This window comes from Lichtheimia ornata (assembly GCF_029851405.1).
Source record: "Lichtheimia ornata isolate CBS 291.66 chromosome Unknown scaffold00050, whole genome shotgun sequence".
Taxonomy (NCBI): Eukaryota; Fungi; Mucoromycota; class Mucoromycetes; order Mucorales; family Lichtheimiaceae; genus Lichtheimia; species Lichtheimia ornata.
In genome coordinates this window covers 28540-50860 of record NW_026695370.1, presented here as the reverse complement: position 1 = coordinate 50860, position 22321 = coordinate 28540, and the positions used below count along the sequence as shown (strand labels likewise).

The 22321-nt window shown below is 43.2% G+C and overlaps 6 protein-coding genes across 6 annotated transcripts; 4 read left to right on the top strand and 2 right to left on the bottom strand.

Moving 5' to 3' along the window:
* Positions 1–3958: 3958 nt before the first annotated feature.
* On the top strand, positions 3959–7297 carry O0I10_008975 (uncharacterized protein; the record flags this gene model as incomplete). The annotated part of the gene is made up of 11 exons (XM_058488974.1): positions 3959–4236; positions 4299–4342; positions 4402–4680; positions 4744–5131; positions 5191–5414; positions 5476–5609; positions 5664–6051; positions 6116–6453; positions 6512–6628; positions 6683–6824; positions 6879–7297. The coding sequence occupies 11 exons, from the start codon at positions 3959–3961 to the stop codon at positions 7295–7297; spliced, it is 2751 nt and encodes a 916-aa protein (XP_058340200.1).
* A 1194-nt stretch (positions 7298–8491) lies between these two features.
* On the top strand, positions 8492–12873 carry O0I10_008974 (uncharacterized protein; the record flags this gene model as incomplete). The annotated part of the gene is made up of 8 exons (XM_058488973.1): positions 8492–8860; positions 8920–10658; positions 10716–10796; positions 10859–10974; positions 11027–11235; positions 11307–11999; positions 12056–12532; positions 12592–12873. 8 exons carry the CDS (start codon positions 8492–8494, stop codon positions 12871–12873), a joined length of 3966 nt encoding a protein of 1321 aa, XP_058340199.1.
* Positions 12874–13098: 225 nt separating this feature from the next.
* On the bottom strand, positions 13099–16613 carry O0I10_008973 (uncharacterized protein; the record flags this gene model as incomplete). Its single annotated transcript, XM_058488972.1, has 6 exons — positions 13099–14849; positions 14907–15338; positions 15397–15479; positions 15540–15761; positions 15825–15983; positions 16054–16613. 6 exons carry the CDS (start codon positions 16611–16613, stop codon positions 13099–13101), a joined length of 3207 nt encoding a protein of 1068 aa, XP_058340198.1.
* A 309-nt stretch (positions 16614–16922) lies between these two features.
* O0I10_008972 (uncharacterized protein) lies at positions 16923–18386 on the top strand (the record flags this gene model as incomplete). Its single annotated transcript, XM_058488971.1, has 8 exons — positions 16923–17241; positions 17318–17429; positions 17493–17645; positions 17712–17787; positions 17854–17919; positions 17986–18086; positions 18152–18261; positions 18319–18386. The coding sequence occupies 8 exons, from the start codon at positions 16923–16925 to the stop codon at positions 18384–18386; spliced, it is 1005 nt and encodes a 334-aa protein (XP_058340197.1).
* A 136-nt stretch (positions 18387–18522) lies between these two features.
* On the top strand, positions 18523–19833 carry O0I10_008971 (uncharacterized protein; the record flags this gene model as incomplete). Its single annotated transcript, XM_058488970.1, has 8 exons — positions 18523–18602; positions 18666–18801; positions 18873–18958; positions 19023–19062; positions 19125–19356; positions 19408–19465; positions 19527–19690; positions 19742–19833. The coding sequence occupies 8 exons, from the start codon at positions 18523–18525 to the stop codon at positions 19831–19833; spliced, it is 888 nt and encodes a 295-aa protein (XP_058340196.1).
* Positions 19834–20195: 362 nt separating this feature from the next.
* O0I10_008970 (uncharacterized protein) lies at positions 20196–22103 on the bottom strand (the record flags this gene model as incomplete). The annotated part of the gene is made up of 11 exons (XM_058488969.1): positions 20196–20308; positions 20377–20435; positions 20501–20862; positions 20918–21010; positions 21069–21210; positions 21271–21409; positions 21467–21541; positions 21602–21740; positions 21803–21885; positions 21945–21974; positions 22043–22103. The coding sequence occupies 11 exons, from the start codon at positions 22101–22103 to the stop codon at positions 20196–20198; spliced, it is 1296 nt and encodes a 431-aa protein (XP_058340195.1).
* Positions 22104–22321: the final 218 nt, after the last annotated feature.

Below are 22321 nucleotides of genomic sequence, written 5' to 3'. Positions count from 1 at the left end.
CTTCAACAATGGATTATCTTGTGAGCTTACATCGTCAAATAATAGTTTTAGATTCTCCTCACGTGGTGTCACTCCACCAATGCTATTATTCATATCCACGAGGCATATTGTGGTCTGACCACGGGTACATTATTACCATGGGACATTGGGAGGAGTTCCTGGCGGTGATCATTTTACGGTGCTGAGTCAATTGTTATCCTACCCAAAAAACACCGATCATCAATGACTCAGTTGTACCATGCTGATAATGACATTATTGGTAGCAAATACCCAGCTGATACACTAAAATGCAGGATGGTAAGCTTTTGCTGGAATTCCTTCATGGCATCAATATACGTCATCGTTTGATGATATGAGCATGAGATTCCACACATGCTGTTGTATCTTTATAATGGTTTACTACGCCTTTTGGCGATGGAAGGGGGTTGAACCATTATCAATTGCCGCTCTTGGGTAACCTTAAGTATATTTGGCAATGGCTTGGATGGGCGTAGATGACGTGGATTTGAAGACATTGGTATAGCAAGAAAAGTAGTCGATATGAATTATCATAAGCAGCCTCATCGTAAGCAGGAGGAACATTCGGGTCCCAAATCCCGAGGGTTGGCTTTCCAGTGAATCGTGAAGTTCATGCAAAATGACTCCATAATATCGAAGGCAAAGTCATAGGGACACTTCAAGCAACAAGGAATGGAGTCATTGTCAGCGTCACTGATAGCTTTTCAAAGTCAGCAGGCATTTCCATAGTCAAGCGCACGGGCCATAATGTTGATGATGGTTGCATACAATACTATTCTATTAGCTTTAGGAGCAAGTGTACATAGAGCACCTATCACATAGTATCACGCTTACAGCATAGGTAAAAATAAAGGTGCTTGTATCACTAAACTTTACAATCAAACGTGGGGGTTTTATTAGAGCAATGTGCTCGGCTTGGCCAATAGCACCTTGTGTGAAAGTTTCACGTTCATCGTGGCCAATCCCAGATTTCGCAATGTCGCCACCAGCCAAACTGGATCCGGGGGGGGGTCGATCTCTTCGACGACGACGACCAAAAAAATATTTTTTGGGCTAGTTGCGACATTGAACGTGAAACTTTCACACAAGGTGCTGTTGGCCAAGCCGAGCCCATTGCTCTAATAAAAACCCCACGTTTCATTGTAAAGTTTGGAGACACAGGCACGTTTATGTTTTATCTATGCTGTAAGTGTGATGGTGTTGCTTTTTCCTAGTGGATGGTGTCGGCTGCATTAACGGAAAGATGAAGAGCTGAGTGAAATGGCACGCGGTGGTTACACAGACACGTCCTTGACAGATTGCTGCACAAATGGATGGTGATGATGATTGTCTTTTGTGAAGGTACGTAAGTAAACAGCATCCAATAATGAAGGCGTGTCAAGGTATGCATCACATTTGCATGTAGGAGAAGGTCGAGCTGCATAAACCAATTCGTGTATGTAGAAAGATACGTATACATATTGATCGGTCACTCATCCTGAAACTCAATGGAGGGATCACTTCACTTTTTCTCTTCTCAAGGTCACACCACTCCTCCTTATTGTATCACAAAACCTATATACTTCTTGCATGACCGATAACAGGAGCACCTTTATTATTCCATCTTCGAAGCAATAGTTTGTAATCCAAAGCTAGCAAAGTCCAACAAGCGTGTAATAAATAAACACCCCGAAAAAACGCGTGTATGAAATACGGCAGCTGTTGATACGCTCATGATGGCTAAAGGTCACGATGGCCCATATCGCAATTTGACATACAGCACAAGGGAAACTTGCCATTCATTGTCATTTTAAACTTTAGAGCGAAATATATGCAAATGGCAGAAGTTGTTCAAGGAACGAAAGTATGTTTATTGGATCGTAGCCGTAAATGTAAAAGGCGAGTGTGTTACTAGATAACATTGTAGATGAAGGAAATATGTGTGAATCGCATAGAGACAACGCGTGTCATTGTGCCATTGTATTCTTGGTTACTGTTGCCATAAACATTTCATCCATGATTGCCATCCAATTCATCCTCATCCTCATCAGCCGTAGCCACGTGATATGATCCATCCTTCCTGCTGATAACGCGACAACTAATCACCATGATTCTCATCACTGCACCACCATAACCATTCCAAATCCAAGCTGTTGACTGAAAGAAGCCCAAGCGATTGCTGCTGATACGCTTCATTTTCCACCCGGCTCTTGCTCTCTCTCTTTGTGGGTCATCTTCGATCGCAGCTCAACCAGCTGAAGGTTGCTTGTATTGCGGCATAGTTGATTCTGAAGTGGTGTCATCCAAACCCAACATCACCTTCCAAATGGGCCAAGGGAACCATGCCGGTCAATAGATGCATCCCTTCCATCTCATGTACCAAAGCAAGGTCGTATTCAGATTCATATCCATAAGATGTTGTATGTATTGAAGCAAGTTGCTGAACGCAAATAAAGCTGCTTCTATATGATGGCTATCTGCTGTTCACGTGAACAAGGCTGTAAGGCGAGTTGCTGCAAGTAAAGAACGCTGTTTGCGGCAATGGCGTAAAGAGCTTGCTAATAGATGCTGCTGTTACGTTTGATTGTGGCAGAGGAGCGTGTAAGAACAGTGTTGTGTCAAGAGTCGCGTGTGTTGTAGAAGAGTGACAAGAACGCTGTGCATATGCCATGGACTCGCCATTCAGTCAAAGGTGCAATCGGATCAAGACATTCGTAGGCTTGACATGATGGGTTGGAGCAAGACAATCGTTCGCAGGTGGTAGTTGTAATTGAATGGTAATAGTTGAGAATGGGAGGAATAAGAAGCGAAAGAAGTGGAAATTAAGTAGGTCGGACACCTCTTGTATAAATGCATGAACATTGTACATCAATTCTTGATATTGAGATTGCCCCTCTCGAATCTGATACTTTCACACAAGATGCTCTTGGGCATGCTGATCAGTTTTATTCTCATAAAGCCTCTACGCTCTATTATTAAGCAGGTACTTTTATGTTTACCTATACTATAATAAGCGTGATGGAGCTGTTGCTGCTAGTTGATTATTCTGAGAGCACTATAGACAAGGTACTCTTGACGTAAAATAGCACGTGGTGGTTACATACGTGTCGTTGACAGGTTGCTGCATAAAGGGAACGATGATTGCTTTCAAAAAGGTACGTAAACAACATCCGATAAAGAAGAGATATCAAGAAGGTATTATGTGTATGCCAAATATGGTCCCACATCACATTGAGATGTAGACGTCGAGCTTCATAAACCAATTTGATAACGCTATGTTCATTGTTGTTCCTATGTAGTCACCCTAGCTAAAGAACAAATGAGCATCCCCACCTTCCCAATTCCCCAAGGGTAGCCACCAGCTCATGTATTGTGTACTGATGATATCCAAAAGGTACAGGCAGCCCGAACAAGAGCCTATCCAGTAATAGCACCATCCTGCATCTATCAGCACCGCTGTTATCAATACTACTGCGTTGTCTATTACTTCACCAAACAAAATGATCATCATGAAGAAAAAGGCTACATTGCATTGCACACAAAGCACGATTTGTCAGACCCATACACGCTTTATTATTACATAGCTTCATCTCCATCATGCATATTTTGTATACAAGATGATAAAAGGAGCTGATGAAAGAATGCGTGGTAATGATAGGTTGTTTGCTCGTTATCATCTGGGAAGATTGCATCTGTATCTTTCAATCGCCTTTACCGTCAACAATATTGGAAAAGGATACACATCAATAGAATCCCCGTTCCCAAACGATGATCATGTATGATGGCACGATGCTTTCTTAATATACCATAGGAGAGACTAGACACTGAAGAATAAAGCAACTTTTATTGTACGAGGATTACATACAAGCATGAGTTACACTCCGCGAATTAAGATGGTGGTTATGCGAGTTGCACGCAAGCACGCTTTCCCTTTTCGTCACTCCTTCTACTCAACACCTTGATGGCTACGATTAGTCGATCCGAGTTGCCAGAATATGCCGAAGATGCAGCTCTCATGCGATTCTATCAACTTGACACGCTCGAACCAGAGATATGGGAAGAGTATCCTGCAGGATCTTTAGACGAACCAGTCGTTGCTGAAATCACCCTCCGTCATCTGTCCCAACGCTACGATGCTCAATTACAAGACGGTGCCAAGGATGCCAACAGCAGTAATAACGACCTTCAAATCTCGGACGACGCTGACCCACTTGGTATTCGTAATACTATCTTTGACGAGTAAGCAGCTTGACGAGTGATAACAAAGTGATAACAAGTATTGACTTTATTCGCATATATAGCAATTTCCGAAACAGCACAGTTAATGCGATGCAACTACGAGAGAGTAAGTGTCAAAACGTTGGATGCGATAGTAACAGGATTCTGATACTTTATTATACAAAGAATCATCACTTGTTATTACCAGCAAATCATTCCAACCACGCCTATTCTTGCAGCAAGTACACAAAGACACGCCTTACAATGAATTGATTGCTGGAGAAGAACGCCTACGACTTAGCATCGATCAACGTGCAGAAGCATTGAAACATTTGGTGCATTCCAACTTTGATCGATTTGTGAGTGCCAAGGAAACAGTGGACCACGTTTATGATGAAATGAAATCCAAACAATTGAATCCAGCGGAGGAGTATGGAACGAGACACTTGGAGAAGGTTTTGGATGGTATGTAATAGATCCATATGCTTGCATGGAATGCGTCGAACACTCATTGGAATGTTGTTGCAGAGGCAAACACACGTGCGGATCTTATTTATGGACCTATCATTGAACGACGTCAAAAGGTCGACAAGGTGCGAAGTACGATCTCTGTGCTTCAACGCTACAAGTTCTTTTTCAACTTGCCGAGCAGCCTTCTTGAATCAATCAAACAACACAAGTATGAGACAGCTATTCGAGATTATCGCAAAGGGAAATATCTTTATCATGATTTGCAAAAGGAGGATGATAAGGTGGATGGATCAGAGGAAGAGAGCAACATTTCCGAACTACATCGCAAAGTATTCGACAAAGTCTGGACCGAAGTCAACAAGATTGTGGTGGAATTAAGAAGCGTTCTTCTCAAAATGTTGGAGGATCCTTGGCGCAGCATGGAAGAACAAGAAAAGACAATCAAGTAAGTAACAATGAATGCAAAAGCTGCTGGATTTTTACTCACATGATGTTTGTTTTCAGCTTCCTATTTGATCTTGATACCACTGAAGATCCAGCATGGTTCTATTTGGACAGCCAATATCGATGGATCATGGGCTTGCTAAAGGAGACTTGCGAGAATGCAGTGAAGAAGATTGATGTTTTGCGTACCACCAACGACACGGCCGAGTCCGATTGTCAACGTAGCTTGGCCCTCAAGAAAGCCATTGGCCAAATCCAAACAAAGAGCTTCGATTCATCTGCAGGTAAATTTACTTTGAACAATGACATGCATGGATGCAGGGTGCTCACACGTGACAATGGTAGATCGTGATCCAAGTGTGCGGGCCTGGAGACTTATATCCGATCTTGTCAAGTCGTTATCCACATTGTTGTTGCGTTGCTTGCCAGATTTTTGGCGATTATCAAAGGCATTTATTGAAGGCAAATTTGCACACAAGGTACATGAAAAATGGTGGTGAATGGGTGGCATGATATTGATAAAGCATGAATAGGCTTCAGCCAAGTCGAATGGAACTTCCCGTAAACGTCGACAAGGAGTGGATATGGGCAAAGTGGAGCAATGCCAAAGCATGTCACGCAACATTGTTGATTTATATGCATCATTGATATCCGATTACTTTTCATTGAACGAGCCCTCTTTACCTGTTCAACAAAACGCTGACGGCACTGAAACGGTGATCATGCCCGGGTTCCTTCCTGTGAATGCAAGCTCGATCCATGTCTCCGAGTATCTCACGCGTATTATCAGTGATTTGGCGCATTGTGTGAATGATATAAGTGCCATTCATCTTGCTGGTGAAGCATTCTCGGGTTTGACGGGTCTTATGGAAAAGGCAAGATGGAAATTTGTTGAAGTCATTTGCAAATGCTGGGAACGAGGTATGTTGCTGCCAAAAGTGGGAAGAGAGTGAAATTGGATCATTGACGATGATCGTATCATTAGATGCCAAGAGCTTTTACTTGCTTGAAGAGTGGATCCTGGATCCGGAGCTTCCTCAATGTACTGGCTTGCTCAAACGCTATTATGATTACCATAAATTTTGTGCCAGATCAGCATTCCGAATAGCAACACTTGCAGTTACCAATGATGACATGGTGGCACAGAGCCGACAAGAAGTGAAACCAGAGTATGTGGAAAAGATCCGTGCGTCATTTTTGGAATCGACTTATACCTTCCTTGATGGATTGGTGCGACTTGCGTTCTCGGATTATGTGCCTTTGAATGAGAAAGAGGAAGTGCAGCTGGCCAAAAAGCGTGATAAGATCGATGTTCATTCAATGGTAATACTTTATTATGGATCACGTTGGGCTATTGCTAAATCGCTAGTATGCCTTGTAGGATATGCGTATCTTGCTTACCGTTGGGAATTTGGCTCATATGCGATCTACGGTCATTCCAAAGCTGGTTGGATTATTCCAGATGGCTTACAAGTGTAATATGGATGAAGATCTCAAGGCAAGTGACAAGCTTTGATTGATAGGAGGATTCCTTATTGACATTCTTCTATAGACCTTGATCGATGTTGTTGACCAGCTCGACAAGATTCTCTTTAATGATTACATTAAGCGCAAGTCTGGTTTACTACGAGATATCATTCGACAAGGAATTCTATTGAGCGGTGTTGACTGGTACAGCATTCCCAAGCCTACAGGTATGAAGGGAAGGGATTGGAAGGGTGGATCAATGGCTAACATGCTTTAAACAGAGGTACATCCTTACGTGTATGAAGCTCTTATGACGCTTGTGATGGTGCATTCACAAGTAAGCAGCGTGACCAAGCATCTTGTCCATCGTGCAGTATCAGCTCTCCTTGAGAATATGGCCAATGATTGTCTCGAGAGCTTTCGCCAAGTGGAGCGCTTTGGTATGGGTGGTATGCTGCAAGCAACATTGGAGATCGAATTCATGCACCAAACTTTGCAGCAATATGTTACACCAGCAGCTTCAGAAACATTGCAACTCATCTATCAATCCATCGAACAGTCTTACGATGCTCAACAACAAAATGCTGGTGAATTACAAGCTGAATTGAACCATGTCAAGGATCTTTTGGTCTTTAGTCGAAAAAGCACTGTGGTGCAATTCTTGTGCTTTAAGCAGAATAGAGAGCGTCGAAAAGTATAAGGAGCAACAATTTAAACATAATGTATACCTTTATTTATCTCTGGCAAGCTTGTATTAGTGTATTATTGATGGCTTTATTCTGATGATGTATTATGTATTGGATGTGAACACAAACGATGCCATTGTAAGGGTGGGGACACTTGAGAGCTTATCTGCTGGGTTCTATATCGTGGGACCTTTTGGAATAAGATGCTGGTTGCTAGTGACCCTTGTTTCCATTGGGAGAGTGATCTAGTGGTTTTGTCAACCATTTTCGGCATTGTAGACTTTTAGTTTGTCATCAAAGTGATGTCTTTAATAGTGGTGAAGAAATAAATAACGCTACTATGAGGAACGATCTCCTGCGTGGTATGATCATTGCTGAGTATAATAGACTTGGATATGTTGATCCGGAGTGTTGCTCAAAAAGAGATGTTGCAGCGATGTCAACCAATGAAGTGATTTCCTCAAAGAGTATAGCTCAGGAAGGTGTTCCGAAAAGGAATCAAGGTAGCGAGCGCGTAAAACAATGAGTAACAATTTTTGTTGTCAGCATGCAATGTTTACCAGTGCAATGGTAGAAATGATCTACCTATGACGACGGATAAGGTATGTGACCAGATGCCACGATTCCACTTGAGAAAGGAATATTGAAGGCAGCGATGATCCCATATATCGGTTGAATTGGGACAAGGAGGACGAGGAGAGGAGTGAGCTAAATAATGCTACTCTAGCTGTTGAACGTATTCATGGCAACGTATCCTTTTAGTTTAGCCAAAATGCACTCATATGCTCAGGATGTACCAGCGCTTCGCCAATGGTAGTACAAATGGATTACGGATCACCATTCGTATTTCCAGGGACATTTGCAACTGGTGTTGTTCCATATCTTACAAGAAACAGTAACTCGGGACAACAAGCAACCTATTTTATTAATGCATTGAAGGTCGTTACAGCAGTAATGGCCAAACCAAAACAGTATTGGACTATTCTAACATGGCTGTGTAGTGCATTCTTTCTCGGCGGATACCAGTCAAAGTAAGCATGTAATCCATGTGTCTGCAAACCAAAATAGCGAAGAGTTACACAACAGGACACTTCTGTATCTCCAAAGTCGCGCGTTAATGAACCCAATCTTCTTTGTTTCTTTCTCTTTTTCTCTCACCTCTTTCTTTTCCTTCTTTCAATTGCCGGCTCTTCTTGTCATTGTTCCTCATGCACCATTTACGTGCACCCGACACTCGTTCTCATCGTCGCAATCGATCGCTCTCTGCTGCACCGGCACCTACGACAATACGGCACCAGCAACAGCAGCAACAACAATCGCACAATGCTCTTCACCCGAATGAGAATGTGCTACTTGTACCTTCTCGACAAGCACCAAGTCCTCCCACAACATCACAGCGTATGCCATCCTCGTCTTCAACGCCTGCTATGCAACAGCTACGTCAACCTTCGAGACAAGATCAATTCAAATATTTTCCATCCTATGGTCGTTCAGATCAAACGTTACCTATTCGAGGCCAAACCATGTCATCACCCGAATCACATATGAGTCCTAGGGATGAGCTACATATAAAAAAGGTATATCTGATTGTCATGAATGCATAATCAATTTCCCAACTAAGACCATTTTGTTTCAGGGCAATCAAAGGGGTAACATTTCAGGATTCGGTAAGCTGCTCAAGAGATTGCAAAGCAAGGTGCGTTCTCGTCATGGTAAAGGACAAAGATTCTCAACATTGACCGAGACAACGATGATAATACAGGCATCCGACGATGATTTGACAAGAAGATCCAATAATAGAATGAGGCAGCAGCAGCATAGCAACAATGGACTCAGCACTCCATCATTACCATCAACCACTCATAATGAGCAGCAACATGATCATTCACCACTTCGCAATCCTCACAATATACCACTTGCTCCTCCAGCACCTCCTCCTCCACAAATACCGTCAATTGAGATTGGTAAAAAGACCTATCTACAACCTGAATTACGAGCTGGTCTCCAAGAGTCGGACGATTTGTTATCCAAGATGCCTGCTGAGCTTCGAACACGGCCTAACTTTAACAAGGCACGACAGCAACAACAGCAACAACAAGCACCTCATCCTCCTTCTACATCACCCTATAACAATCATCATCAATCCAATCACTCATCCACAACAACCCATTACCAGCAACCCATTCCACCACCACGAAGTATATTAATCAACAGCCAAGAGCATTTGCCTCGTCAATCCAATCCATCCGATAGTGCCATGCCAGCTTATCCTATTGCCAATGATATTTACAATTATTATGGACAGCATATCAACAACAACAACAACAACATCCCATCACAACATCAACAGCGACAAGAAGAGGGATCCACTAATGCTTCATTACGACCTATCAATGATGAAGAAAAAGATGATGATGAATCCTCCAATCAAACGCAGCGACATTCGACATGGTCTTACGCATCCACGGGCAAATCATCTGGAACGTATTCATTATACAGCACATTTGGAACTGATTCACGACCAACTAGTGAAAGTGTACTTGACCTTGATACAACTAGCGATAAGGAGGAAAATAAGGAGCAATCATCAGCAGCACAACCACCTGAGCAACAAGTTGATCTTGCACAAATTGTGTGTAACAATGTTCGTGGCAAAAGTCCAGCTCGTATTATTACCAACGAAGTTGATGATGAGGCTTCTTCTTCCGACAGCGATGAAGATGTATTTGTGGATGCAACTGGAATGTCACAAGAGGATCTGGAACGAGAAAAGTTGAATGGCAAGAGGATATCCAAACGCTTATCAAAGCGATTGAGCGGCGGTCATTTTGGCAGTGCTGGCGGTCTTATGCTCAGCATCAATGCACCACCTCCAGTACCATCTCTACCACCCAAACTCCCGAATGATGACAATGAAGCAATACCAAACAGCACCCAGCCATCATCTCATGAGCCGAATGTCGTGGAAAAGAACACACCTTCTTCAACGCCATCTCCATCCATCGAATCATCCGTAGCACCAGAGACGCCGCCACAATCATCATCTTTATCAGATTTATCCCTCTCCAAAACAGCCAATGCTATGGGCATATCAGCTGATGCAGCATCCGAAAAAGTTGAATTGGGAACAAGTCTTTCACCTCCACCACCAAGAAGACCTATGAGTCAGCGTCGAAAGCGATCTTTTCATGGACAACAAGCTGCTATTGATAATGAGCCAACTCAAGCAAATGATACAGCACTTCCAGAAATTCGACTTGAACAACAACAGCCTCAACTTAAGGATGGTGAAGCACGATTTGCGGCACAAAAGATATGGAATGGGGATGAGTCCTTTGTGACAAAGGAGCGTGCTGCTGAATGGCTAGGTCAAGGGTAAGTTTGTAGGGAACAAAGTTGATGTTGCGTATACTAAGTATGCTTCCATTATAGGAAACCACTCAATGCGCGGGCGCTTGAGTATTACATGGATAACTTTGATTTCAAGAATATGCGAATTGACAGCGCTTTCAGGTACGAACGAAGGAATGGGCAAATCATAGTTGTAATGCTGTACTCAAACTATGGCATTATAGAAAACTTTGCAGCAAACTTTACTTCAAAGCGGAGGCGCAACAGATTGATCGCATATTGGAAGCATTTGCTCGGCGCTTTTGGCATTGCAATCTGCAATGTATTTTTGGCAACATTGGTAAGTACTATTTCGGAAAAGAAAGTGCATCCATACTCATTGATTGTTATAGATATCGTCTACGCTGTCGCTTACTCCTTATTGCTGCTAAACACTGATCTTCATGTCGCACAAGGCAATCACGCAAGAATGACTCGACAAGCATTTGTACGCAACACCATGTCTACGATCGAAGATCAATTGCGAATGCTCCCTCCAGAAAAGCGACGAGGCCATCTTTTCACCAAAACATGGGAAGCTGATATGGAAATATGCTTGAAGGTAAATGAGGATAATTGGCACAAGCATATTTGATGAGAGATGCTAATTACTATTTATCGCTCTTGTGATAGGAATTGTATGGATCAGTCAAACAAAACCAGATTTTACAGCCATTGGAGAGTCAACAACAGCAACAATTGACGGTCAATACGTCGGATGGAGTTGAAAAACGCAATAGCATCTTGATGGGTGGGCGACGTGTTGCCGAGTTCAAGCGTAGTGTCAATACCATGATTCGCAAATCAGGACGTGAAAGCGTGATATACCCCGAAGAACCAATTCCCAGAGCAAGTACGAGTGCTGATCAACCCACACCATCTGCTGTATCACCACGACGTGCCTCCTTTTCATCTTCAACATCAGGCGCTTCATCCACCATCAATGGAAACGCACGTTCTCCAAGCAGTATTGGTGGTGGCGGTGGTGGTAGTACCTTGTCCCCGAATCAACCAATGATGAGTTTTATGCATTCGCATGGATCCGATCTCTTCACAAGTCGACCACCTTATCTCAAGGAAGGCATGCTAGCAAGGAAACATCTACTAGAGAATGCGAATCAGAAAGCCAAGCATCGTGAATGGAAGGATTGTTTCTTGGTAGTTGGCAATGGGGAGTTTAAAATGTATTCCATGCAAGGCAGCGTTGGCGAGGAACGACGTAGCTTGCTTCGTATGAGCAGCGTCAATACATTCGCTACTTTGGCAGATTCTCTAAACCGATCAGCAACAAGTAGTCCCAATTCAATGCTTGGTGGTCGATGGGCAGTAAGTGTATATATAAGAAATGGTTTATGATGGTTTACTTATTATGAATCATGTAGTCAACTATGCAACTCTTGGGTAGCATCAGTCTTAATCACTCCCTTTCCAACATTTTGCCACCTCCTGGATACAATCGTCAACGACCTCATGTATTTGCAATTCAACAATCGAATGGTGGCGTTTTCTTGTTCCAAACAGCATCACAGGATCAGGCCAAAGAATGGGTAGAAACGTGTAATTATTGGGCAGCAAGACAAAGCAAGGAACCATTGCCTGGTGGTGTGAGCAATATGGAATACGGCTGGGGATCATGTTTGGATGATGTCATTCTCAATCTGGACGCTGATGATGGCTCAGGCAAATACTTTGGAAACCCTGACACAGTCAACATTTATGAATGGAAACCTCCTGCTCCACCCACTGTATCAAGTACGCTGAATGAGGAAGACCAATTCGATGCACTACAAAAGCATTTGGATGCATTGAGTACCGAGATCAATGAGCACAGAGAGTTGAAGAGGAAAATTCTTGTCAAGGTAAATGCTGGATAAAGGGTATATCAACCAAGACACTAATAATCTTTAATGCCTTGCAGTTTTCCACCAAGACGCACAATCATCCCAAGGTCATGAGTAATTGGGAAGCTAAATCCAATTACCTTTTGCATGAGATCATCAAGTATCAAAATTATTGCGATGCTCTGGAACGTAGTGTCAAACGACGACAAGAGCTTCAATCTAAAGAGCAAGAAGAGCGGGAAGAAGAAAAGGAACATCATCAGGATCAAAACTCCATGGAGCCATTGGATTACAAAGAAAGCAAGCTGGACCTGTTTTCTGAGATTGGTAGAGAAATTGAACATTTGTCTGTGAAATAAGGCTATTTATTTGTACTTTATATACTTGTCTATAAGAGCATACATATATTACTTGATCTTTTTACGCTTAAGCAAATGCTGTGGAACCATTTTCAGGGGTAGCTGAGTTTCCATATTGATATACCATGTGACCTTGGTTGTTTAGTAACATCTGCAAGCATCATCACACGTTAATGATAGTCAGCTTTATTAAAGACGAATGCTCAATATATGGTATCTACTGTATCATGCTTTATAAAATCCTATACTCTTCCAGTATTCAAGGTGCTTTTTCATAAAGTCGACATTGAACGTTGATGTTTCGTTAAGAGCTGATGTCACGCTGATCGTGTTCTTTGTTTCCCTTGTTTGCATGTTGGAAATTGGCGATGAGGACTTCATTGCTGCTTCCATAAAGGATAGGAGCCGATAGGCAGGATTGTCTTGATCCTTGCTTAACGATGTGACCCATTCCTCAGGTGAAACTACGTCAAATTGGATACCACAAGTGCGCATGTTGCTTAAGAGTTCCATCCATGTCATTGTAGTTGGGTTGACGATATGAAACACGTGACCTTGTTGTACTTGGGATGGCGACGTTTTGAGCATAATATCGACAATGGCGGTAGCTGCATGATCGACAGGTAACCAATCGATGGTGCGATTGGGGAATTCAGGCATTTTTCCAAGGAAGGCACCACCACCAATGATCATGAGAGGATACATCTCGGATGGGCTCCACATGGCGTGTTGATTGTCGCCACACACTTGACCCATACGCTCCACCATACATGGCCATCCTTTGTCACGCCATAAAAACTCGAACAAGTGCTCAACGATGTATTTGGATTGTGCATACCCATTTGGCAATGCCGTTTGAGGAATGGCAGGCATCAACACCGATTCAGGAACATTGGAAGGCGCGTCAACACCAGCTGTCGCACTCACACTGGAAACAATATGCACATGGATTGGGTTGGTGTGTCGATAAGCAAAATGCAAAAGGTTGTATAATCCTTGAATGCATGACTTGTCAAAATGGGTCACGGGTTGGTTAAAATCCACAAGCCAGGCACAAGCTTGCACCACAGTAACTTCGTTACGTAGCCGATCATACGTATCTTTGCCCCATCCAAGATGATAAGAGTTATCCATATCCATGGGCAATACTTGTATCTTGTTGCCACCTTCATCCAATAAGGTTGTATCCAAATGTCTAGCAATAAACGCTTGTTTGATCCTTGCCATCAACACATCAAGGTCTTCAATGAATGTGCCACCAGGTCCTCGCACTGGACAATATACTTTGGATACTTTTGGGGATAACAAGAGATCCCTTAGGATATACACACCCAGCGTACCAGTAGCTCCTGTAAGAAGGACGACCTCGTTGTCATGCTTGTTGATGTCGTTGCTATGGACAACCCGGTCGAAATCCTTATCAGCACGTTCCAAATAATCCATCAGCAATTCCTGTGTCACTTGGTAGCTGTCCTTGGAGATCTTACTCTCGCCAGGTTTGAGGATAGCTGCCATTGATGTAATTGTAGGATACTCATATATGAAATTCGCAGCGAGGTTGGTGTCAAACAATTGGCCAATGCGATTACGCAGCTGGATTGCCAAGATGGAGTCAAGCCCATAATCGAACAATGAGCGGTTCTTGCTATCTTGGTTGGCGAAGGTGCTTAGATCCCTTTGTAAAATGTCGCATGCTACTCGAATGAGCAAGTCTTCAATATCCTGCAAGCTCCAATCAGCTGTCACTGTTTCTACTCTTTTCTCTTGAGACGAAGCAGGTGTAATATTCCCACTCAAAAAGTTATTGTACATGGTATCAATGATACTTGCAAACTGCTCAATGGCACGTCCCCGCATCACCGTGCCTTTTTCAGTTACGGGTAATTGCTCTTCCAATGGGAGGATATAAATCATTTGTGGCAAGATCGTGCTATGCTTTGGAGCATCTTTGTTAGCCTCGTCCACAGCAGCCTTCACTATTTGTGCTTCATTTATGAGCCAACAGCAATAAACCTTCCATTACTTATTCTTACCTTGTGTGTAATAATCGTTCGCATCGTACTTTTTAGCCTCTTCGGGTGATAATTCGATCAGCACAGCAGTACAAGGCCGATCTTGTGCAATGATTGTACATCGATTAATCAAGGGTGAACGACGCAAGGCAGCTTCCATTGGCACTGGATTTGTTTTTTCACCATTTCGCATCACGAGCGTATCATCACAGCGACCCATTGTACGCCAACAATGAGATCCTGGTGGATCTTCCATCATAAGGTCATTGGTTGCATAATCTCCATTAGGCCTTGTCACCAAATGATTAGCAAGTGTAGGGCATCCAGCCTTGATTACCAGGTGATACAAGTTTCCATCAAAAGGCTCCATGTAGCAATAATCGCTTATGATACGTACAGGTTGGAGCGTTGACCAGCCATGTAAATCACTAGAGCGAAACGTGATCCCCATTTCTAAAGGATCCATCATCGTAGTTGGAATGTGTTCTTTGATGCTTTTTTTCTTTATTACCTGTCGACCCATAACGGCATTGTAGCTTGCAAAATGATTGGAAGAAATCACCTACTTCCTTACTCAAAGGTGCACCGCCATAGCTTTTTTCATGATTGTTAGTAAGGAAAACGTATCACTAGGCGCGATCTACATCTCCTTACTGCAACATTTTAAGTTTCTCAAGCGGCTTTGTGTTGCCGGTTTCTTGTAAATACTCGTACAATTGCTCAAGTATAATAGGAAGCTGCCCTGAGATGGTAACATTATATGTATCGATCGCCGTGATGATATCTCGAGGCTGAATTGGCAGCTGGGAGAATAGGAGCGTGCTTGCTTGTGACATGATGGGACTAAACATCTGGTACAAACCCCCCATGTGGAACCTAAGGTCATATGGCGTTATGTGAATGCGCCATAGATGCATGCATTGCGGCTATAAGACTTACATTGGAAACCCGACGAGGAATACATCAGAGGGCTCTACCGTGTACTGTAACACATCCGGGTTATCTGCAAGAGCCAGCTCATATGAATCATGTTGCGCTAACGTAATCACATATCGATTGCTGAGATGGATCAACTTTGGGAAGGACGTGCTTCCTGAGCTATAAATCGGATGATGACAAGTTTAGTATGACCTCCTTGATAGGACATGTATGGGATAGTAGCAGTTACCTGTGGATAATAATAGCCGTCTTTTCCTTATCCTCAGGATCAAATTGCCTATCAATCAACGTGTCCACCTCCATATGCAATGGTTCTTGTACCATAGCCGGAATATCAAACATCCCAAAACTATGGCAGCTGACTATGTGTCGGTCGTTTTCCATGCTAACTTGAGCCTTTTCCTCGTATTTCTTGGACGTGATTAAGGTTTTGGCCCCAGCGTTCAACACCAGATGACGAATAGCGGCATGGGAGTTGCGTGGAGCAATAGCCAGTAAAACTCTTTTTAGCTTCATGATAGCAATGACTGAGATTACATAGTCCACCGAATGATCAGCTAATAAGGCAACGGGAGTATCGGATGGTGTGTCTTTGAGAAATGACAACTGCCATTGGCAGGCAAGCTTCGTGGTGATGCGATCAAACTCCTCATAGCTGAGAGAAGAAAACGTGCAAGAAGATGTGCTTGTTTGATAGCGTGTAAAGACGTTGTCCTTACATTGAGCCACGATGCAATTGAGAAGGTTGATGAATGTATAATAATCGTCTGGGCTATATAGTTTGACCATGCCTAGGGAGAAAGAGAAAGCTATTCAACTTGCTCTTGGCGTATGTTTGATGTTACTTTTTATTCGTGGCTACACAAAGCATAAATAGATGCATCAATTTGAACTAGCATACGCATGCATTTGATCGTATTGCATGTAAAACCTGTTTGTGTGGCGATGCCTTATCAAGTGCGTACCGCGTTGCATGATATGCAGGGGCGTAAGAGTGACAAATGATACCTGTGTATCCAATCTTAGTCGGGAAGACTTTTTTAAGCAACCACCAACTTGCCCTTTGTGCTTTTCTTTCCGCTATTTCTTTCATACAGCATGACGAGGTTTACCCCTGATCAAGTCAACGCCATTCCAGTGCATCCAGCCTCTCAAGGGTTTGACACGCATCATCTTGCAGTCGAAAGATACTCCTTTCAAGCACCTTTACAACCTGCGATTTCATCCATCGCGTTTGTATGGTCACATGGCACGAGTTTTCACAAGGAAATGCTGCATCCTTTGATGAAACGCTTTTTGGATGCCTTACGTAGGCTTCCTCAGTATGAGCAAATCGACCTTGTTTTTTATGCTTGGGATTCTCGTAACCATGGCGATTCAGCTCGGCTTAATGATGGTCATGTAAATACCCCTGGATGTATGTTTCTTGGTTGTCGATGATGTATGAAAAGGTGCCGTTTTGCTGATAGCGAGGATCATGATGATGATGATAGATACGTGGATTGATCATGGCATGGATACGCAGCAAGTAGTCAACGCCATGGGCCTTAAGAATAAGCATAACAAGGTGATTGGAATTGCTCATAGCGTTGGTGGAACGGCCATGTATGTGGATGATCAAATGGATCGCAGGCTGTAGTGCCTTGACATGCGCTTAACTATATATAGGCTCTTGGCCGAATTTATGCACCCCGGCACATTTGACGGTGTTTGTGTGATCGATCCGGTAATGAACATCAAACCAAGAGAGAAGAGCAAGCGTGGTGAACGTTTTCCATTGTCAGCAGCCATCTTGAAACGTCGTGATACGTGGGAAAGCAGGTACGTGATGGAGGTTGTTATATGCATCAAGGCTGCTATGTAAATTTACATGTGCATTATCCAAAGGGAGGCTTGCTTCCAATCCCTATCGAGTCGAGCCTATTGGCGAAAGTTCCTTCCAGAGGTCCTGGAGAATTATGTGGTATGTATCATCGAGCACTCCTCAAAGTTGACCATTCTTTGGATACGCTAACACATCAAAAATAAGAACTATGGCCTCTATGATGCACCCGATGGCACTGTGAAGCTTAAATGCCCCAAGGAAGAGGAAGCGGTAAGCCTCCTTCTTTTGTGGATAATAATGTCGCATACAAATTACTAAGCTTTCAGGCCCAAATAGCTCATGTATGACTGTGGGACGTATGGATCGGTTGCAAGCTTGCATAGTCTTAGGGGAATGGTGGTGCCTGTGCACGTTATCCACGCTTCACGATCAACATTGTATGTCATGATATAGACTCCTTTGTACATGGATGAAGTATTTATTCTTATGATGGATCACATAGTGCGAGTAAAGAAATTATCCAGCAAGTCAAAGCTTCATCATCACCTTTGGTGACCAACACGGTCGTGGAAGCTTCTCATCTTGTGCCTGGAGAGGATCCCGATATCCTCGGTAAGTAAACAACCCATAGAATGTGTAGAGCAGCACAATGCTAAAATGTCAATATAGTCCCAGAGATAGTTTCACTTGTAAATCGAGTAGTAGCATCATCACCGAATCATCGTGCCAAGTTATAGGAATATGAGTTTAGCTTGACAGGCTGGAATAAACTTGCCGCGTTTCACAAAAGGGAATGCGCACTACGCCCTTCGTTTTCCTTTTCCTCCTCCTCCTCCACCCACTCACTCTCTTCAACTTTACTCCTTGACAACCATGAAAGATACAGAACTGCCACTCATTCCCAACCTCGCGACTATCCATTATTTACGGCAGGCTGGTGCAATGCTCGATCTGTAAGGCAAAAGCGTGCTACAGCACTTGATGCAAGACTCTCATTCCTTCACGTTCGCATGTAGTCCAGCGAGAACGACAGCAACGGCTATTATTTATTACAACCAATTCCACCAGTTTATGCTAGTCAACAAGAACAACGAATGTGTACGGAACAATCAGTGGGTGGACGAGTCGATGCCACTATATACCAATGAGGAGGTGCGCCTTATGACAACATATACATATTATGCGCTTTGGTTAACCAAACAGACATCCAACACATACACAAGCTATTAGCTACGACTTGCCTTCATCTTGCATGCAAAGCAACGGATGTTCCACGAAAAGTACGCGACTTGGTAAATGTGGGATACCGGTAAGTTGGATGATCCATTCGATCGATAGAGGATGGCGGTTAATCATATGCATGTATACTCCAGATATTATCATCCGAAGGAGGACGTGTTGCAAGTGGATGAGGTAAGATGATGAATCACAAGGATGTATTCAAGGTGTTGGAATGCTCAAGTGGATGGGTGCAGACGTATTTTCGGATGCGGTCTTCATTGGTCACAGGTGAATTACTCTTGGTACGGGCACTCAGTTTCGATCTTGAGGTGACGCTCCCTTTCACTTATTGCCTACACGTACTTCGAGCAATGGCAGCGGTTTCTTGGTTCAACAAAGCTGAAAATGTGGATAAGAGAGAACGTCGAAGGTCTCGATCTGGATCACCTGATTATCACAAAGACATTTGGAGGCATATGGAACAAGGTAAGATGGCTGATGATGATAGCTCTAACATACGATTAACGTCTCTTTTAGAAATGGACCCTGAGTTGAGTACAATTGCTCGTGTGGCGTGGACGTTTTGCTGGGACAGGTATGGGTTAGAGCACACCAAGGATTAAGGGTGTATGCTAACGATTTGAGTATACATGTAGTGTTTGTTCGCCAAGGATCATTTTGACGCGTAAACCACAAGAAATCGCTTTGGGATGCTTATACCTTGCGTTGAGGACCTGTAATGCCGAACTCCCTGTGACAATCAATCAGTGGGTGGATATGTGGGGAACAGCTGAAAATCTATCAGTTCAGAATATACGAGGTATGTCATTTCACAAAGTTATCAAAGCCGTCGTCTCACATCTTTTGCTAGACGTTGTCACGGATCTTTTAGACTTTTTCGACAATGCTCCATCGGTGCTTCATAGTGACGATCAGCAAGTGTTAAGCCCAGCATCGGCATAAACCTATCGCACAGCATCTCTATGCATCCTTTTCATCGCTGAGATAGCCATTTCCTTCCGTTGTTACATAGTCAAAGATTTCATCTATTGCATTCCCCATATTTGCTGTTTTCAATAGAATCGCTGTTGTTCATATATGAATTACCCAATGCTTTCCCATGTAAGATCCTTCCTTCGCTACATAGCGTGCACGTAGGAAATGCTTATGTAGGCATTTATGGCCGTGGTTGTAATGACAAACGTAGAGATGGTATTGGTGCTATATATACATTCAAGGTAACAAACAAAGCATGAAGCAAATGGTACGAGATTTGACGTTGAAAACATGAATGCATAACTCTGTTATAATATTAAATGATTCTACTACACTGATATGCCCATTCGTTCTAAACGATGTCGTTGGGTTTGGCGAGCATCTGCTTCATCCTGTTCGCTATCTTCTCCTTCCACATCCAAATCCATATCCCGTGGAACCTCTACATTAAGGGAGTGTTTTACATTAGCCCTTTGCATATCGACATGCACGTGTATCTTGATACTGTACCTTGAAGTTCTGCAGAGGGTGCGAAAGGTAATTGGCGAAGGTTGTCAATGATCTTGGCGCTTTACACAAAAAGTAGTCAGCTTCCTAGTTATGGGATCTTCCAATTCTCTTTGTGTCAACTCACATGATCTTTTCAAGGTATTCTCGTGTGTTGTGATTGGCCATATTGTTGGAAGGCACGTCCAATTTGTATTCAGGGCCATAGTATTCGAAATAGTCATTGAATGGCAATTCGTTCTGAGATAGATCCTCGCCCAAGGCCAAGCCAGTTTCATATGTCCAAGTTCGTGCAACGTTGCGAATTGTATAGCCACCACCGCCGACCATAATCATCGGAACATTAAATGACTTTAGAAACTCCACACAGGACGCATGACCACGCATAGATAAGTTGAAGCATCCCAATCGATCGCCTGCTAAAGAGTCACCACCCAATTGCAGTACCACAGCACCGGGTCGATACCATTCCATGATATGCTTTATGATCTATATTGTTTTCCTTATGAGCTTCGAGCACTTGCATAATCTCTTGTATCCTTACCGGCCGAAAAACATTCTTGTACGTGTCGTCATCGATGCCATCTCTCAAAGGTACATTCACTGCATAATGTTTGCCCTTCCCTAATCCAGTGTCCTAAACAACCACCGATACGATTGGTATCCAAAATCGACAACAAGCAACCCTTTCTTACCTTGATGTCACCCGTGCCCGGGAAGAATTCACCAAATTTGTGGAAGGAGCATGTCATGACACGATCCGTTGTGTAAAAGGCTTCCTCGACACCATCGCCATGATGTACGTCAATATCCACATATAAGACTCGTTGGTGATACCTGTCAAATGATGGTAGGTGAGCTCGTCGTCCAATCGGAGGAGATTGAAATATCCTTTACCTGAGCAATTCAAGGATACCCAATACGATATCATTCACATAACAAAAACCAGATGCCTCTGTCTTTTTTGCATGATGCAAGCCACCCGACCAATTGATAGCAATGTCAGCTTCTCCATTCAATAACTTGTTGGCAGCACCTATTCATGGCAATGCATGATCAGCAACATGGTACGTAACTAGTGATGAGCACTTACCAATGGTACCCCCTGCTGATATAGAACAGAATTCAAACAAGCCTTCGAACACCGGACAATCCTCTCCAACATTGACTATAGGAATGGATCAAGTTAGTCCTACGAGAAGATGATAACAAAGACCTGTGCCCTTACATCGTGCAATCCCCTGTTCAAGCCCGCCATGTTGCACTGCCAAATGCTCCAAGTTGTCAGGAGTAACTCGTTGAAGAAAGTTGATGTACTCGTCCGAGTGGAACCGTGTCATTTGAAAAGCGGATGCTCGCACTGGTTTCTTTAACAAGGAGTGAGCTATCCATATCCTTATCCATATCCAAATGACAAGCGCGTACTTACCACAATGTCCATTTTGTTGTACAAGCCGTAATTCACCACCATGTTGTGCACCATGTGCATACGCTTCGGCTTCATATAGTGACCTACGGTTGTACAATGTTGTGAGAACGACCCATTGGTGCACGTGTTGCTGTAATCCTACCTGGACCATAGCTGAAGTTTCCAACGTCATCTACAGTGGATCACAAATGGGGGTTGATACATGACGATATTGAAATGTCGTGAAGGATAATAACATACGATCGTAAAAGTAGCACACGCGCTTTTTTGAGCAGTCTGAAAGGCTGTAGGAGTTGGTCATTGGGGGGTGGTGCCTAACACGATTGAGTGGGAGAAAGAGAAAGAGAAAGAAGGATGGCTGGAAAAGGAAAACCCAAGATGCAGCAACAAAAGAGCGGCGCTTCACATCACACAAGAGTTCCCATATTTGGATCACCTCAGTCCCCTCTGGCGTTGATAGAACACCCATAACTTAGGCTAATCCTCGAATAAAGAAGATGATATGGATTCATTTTACTA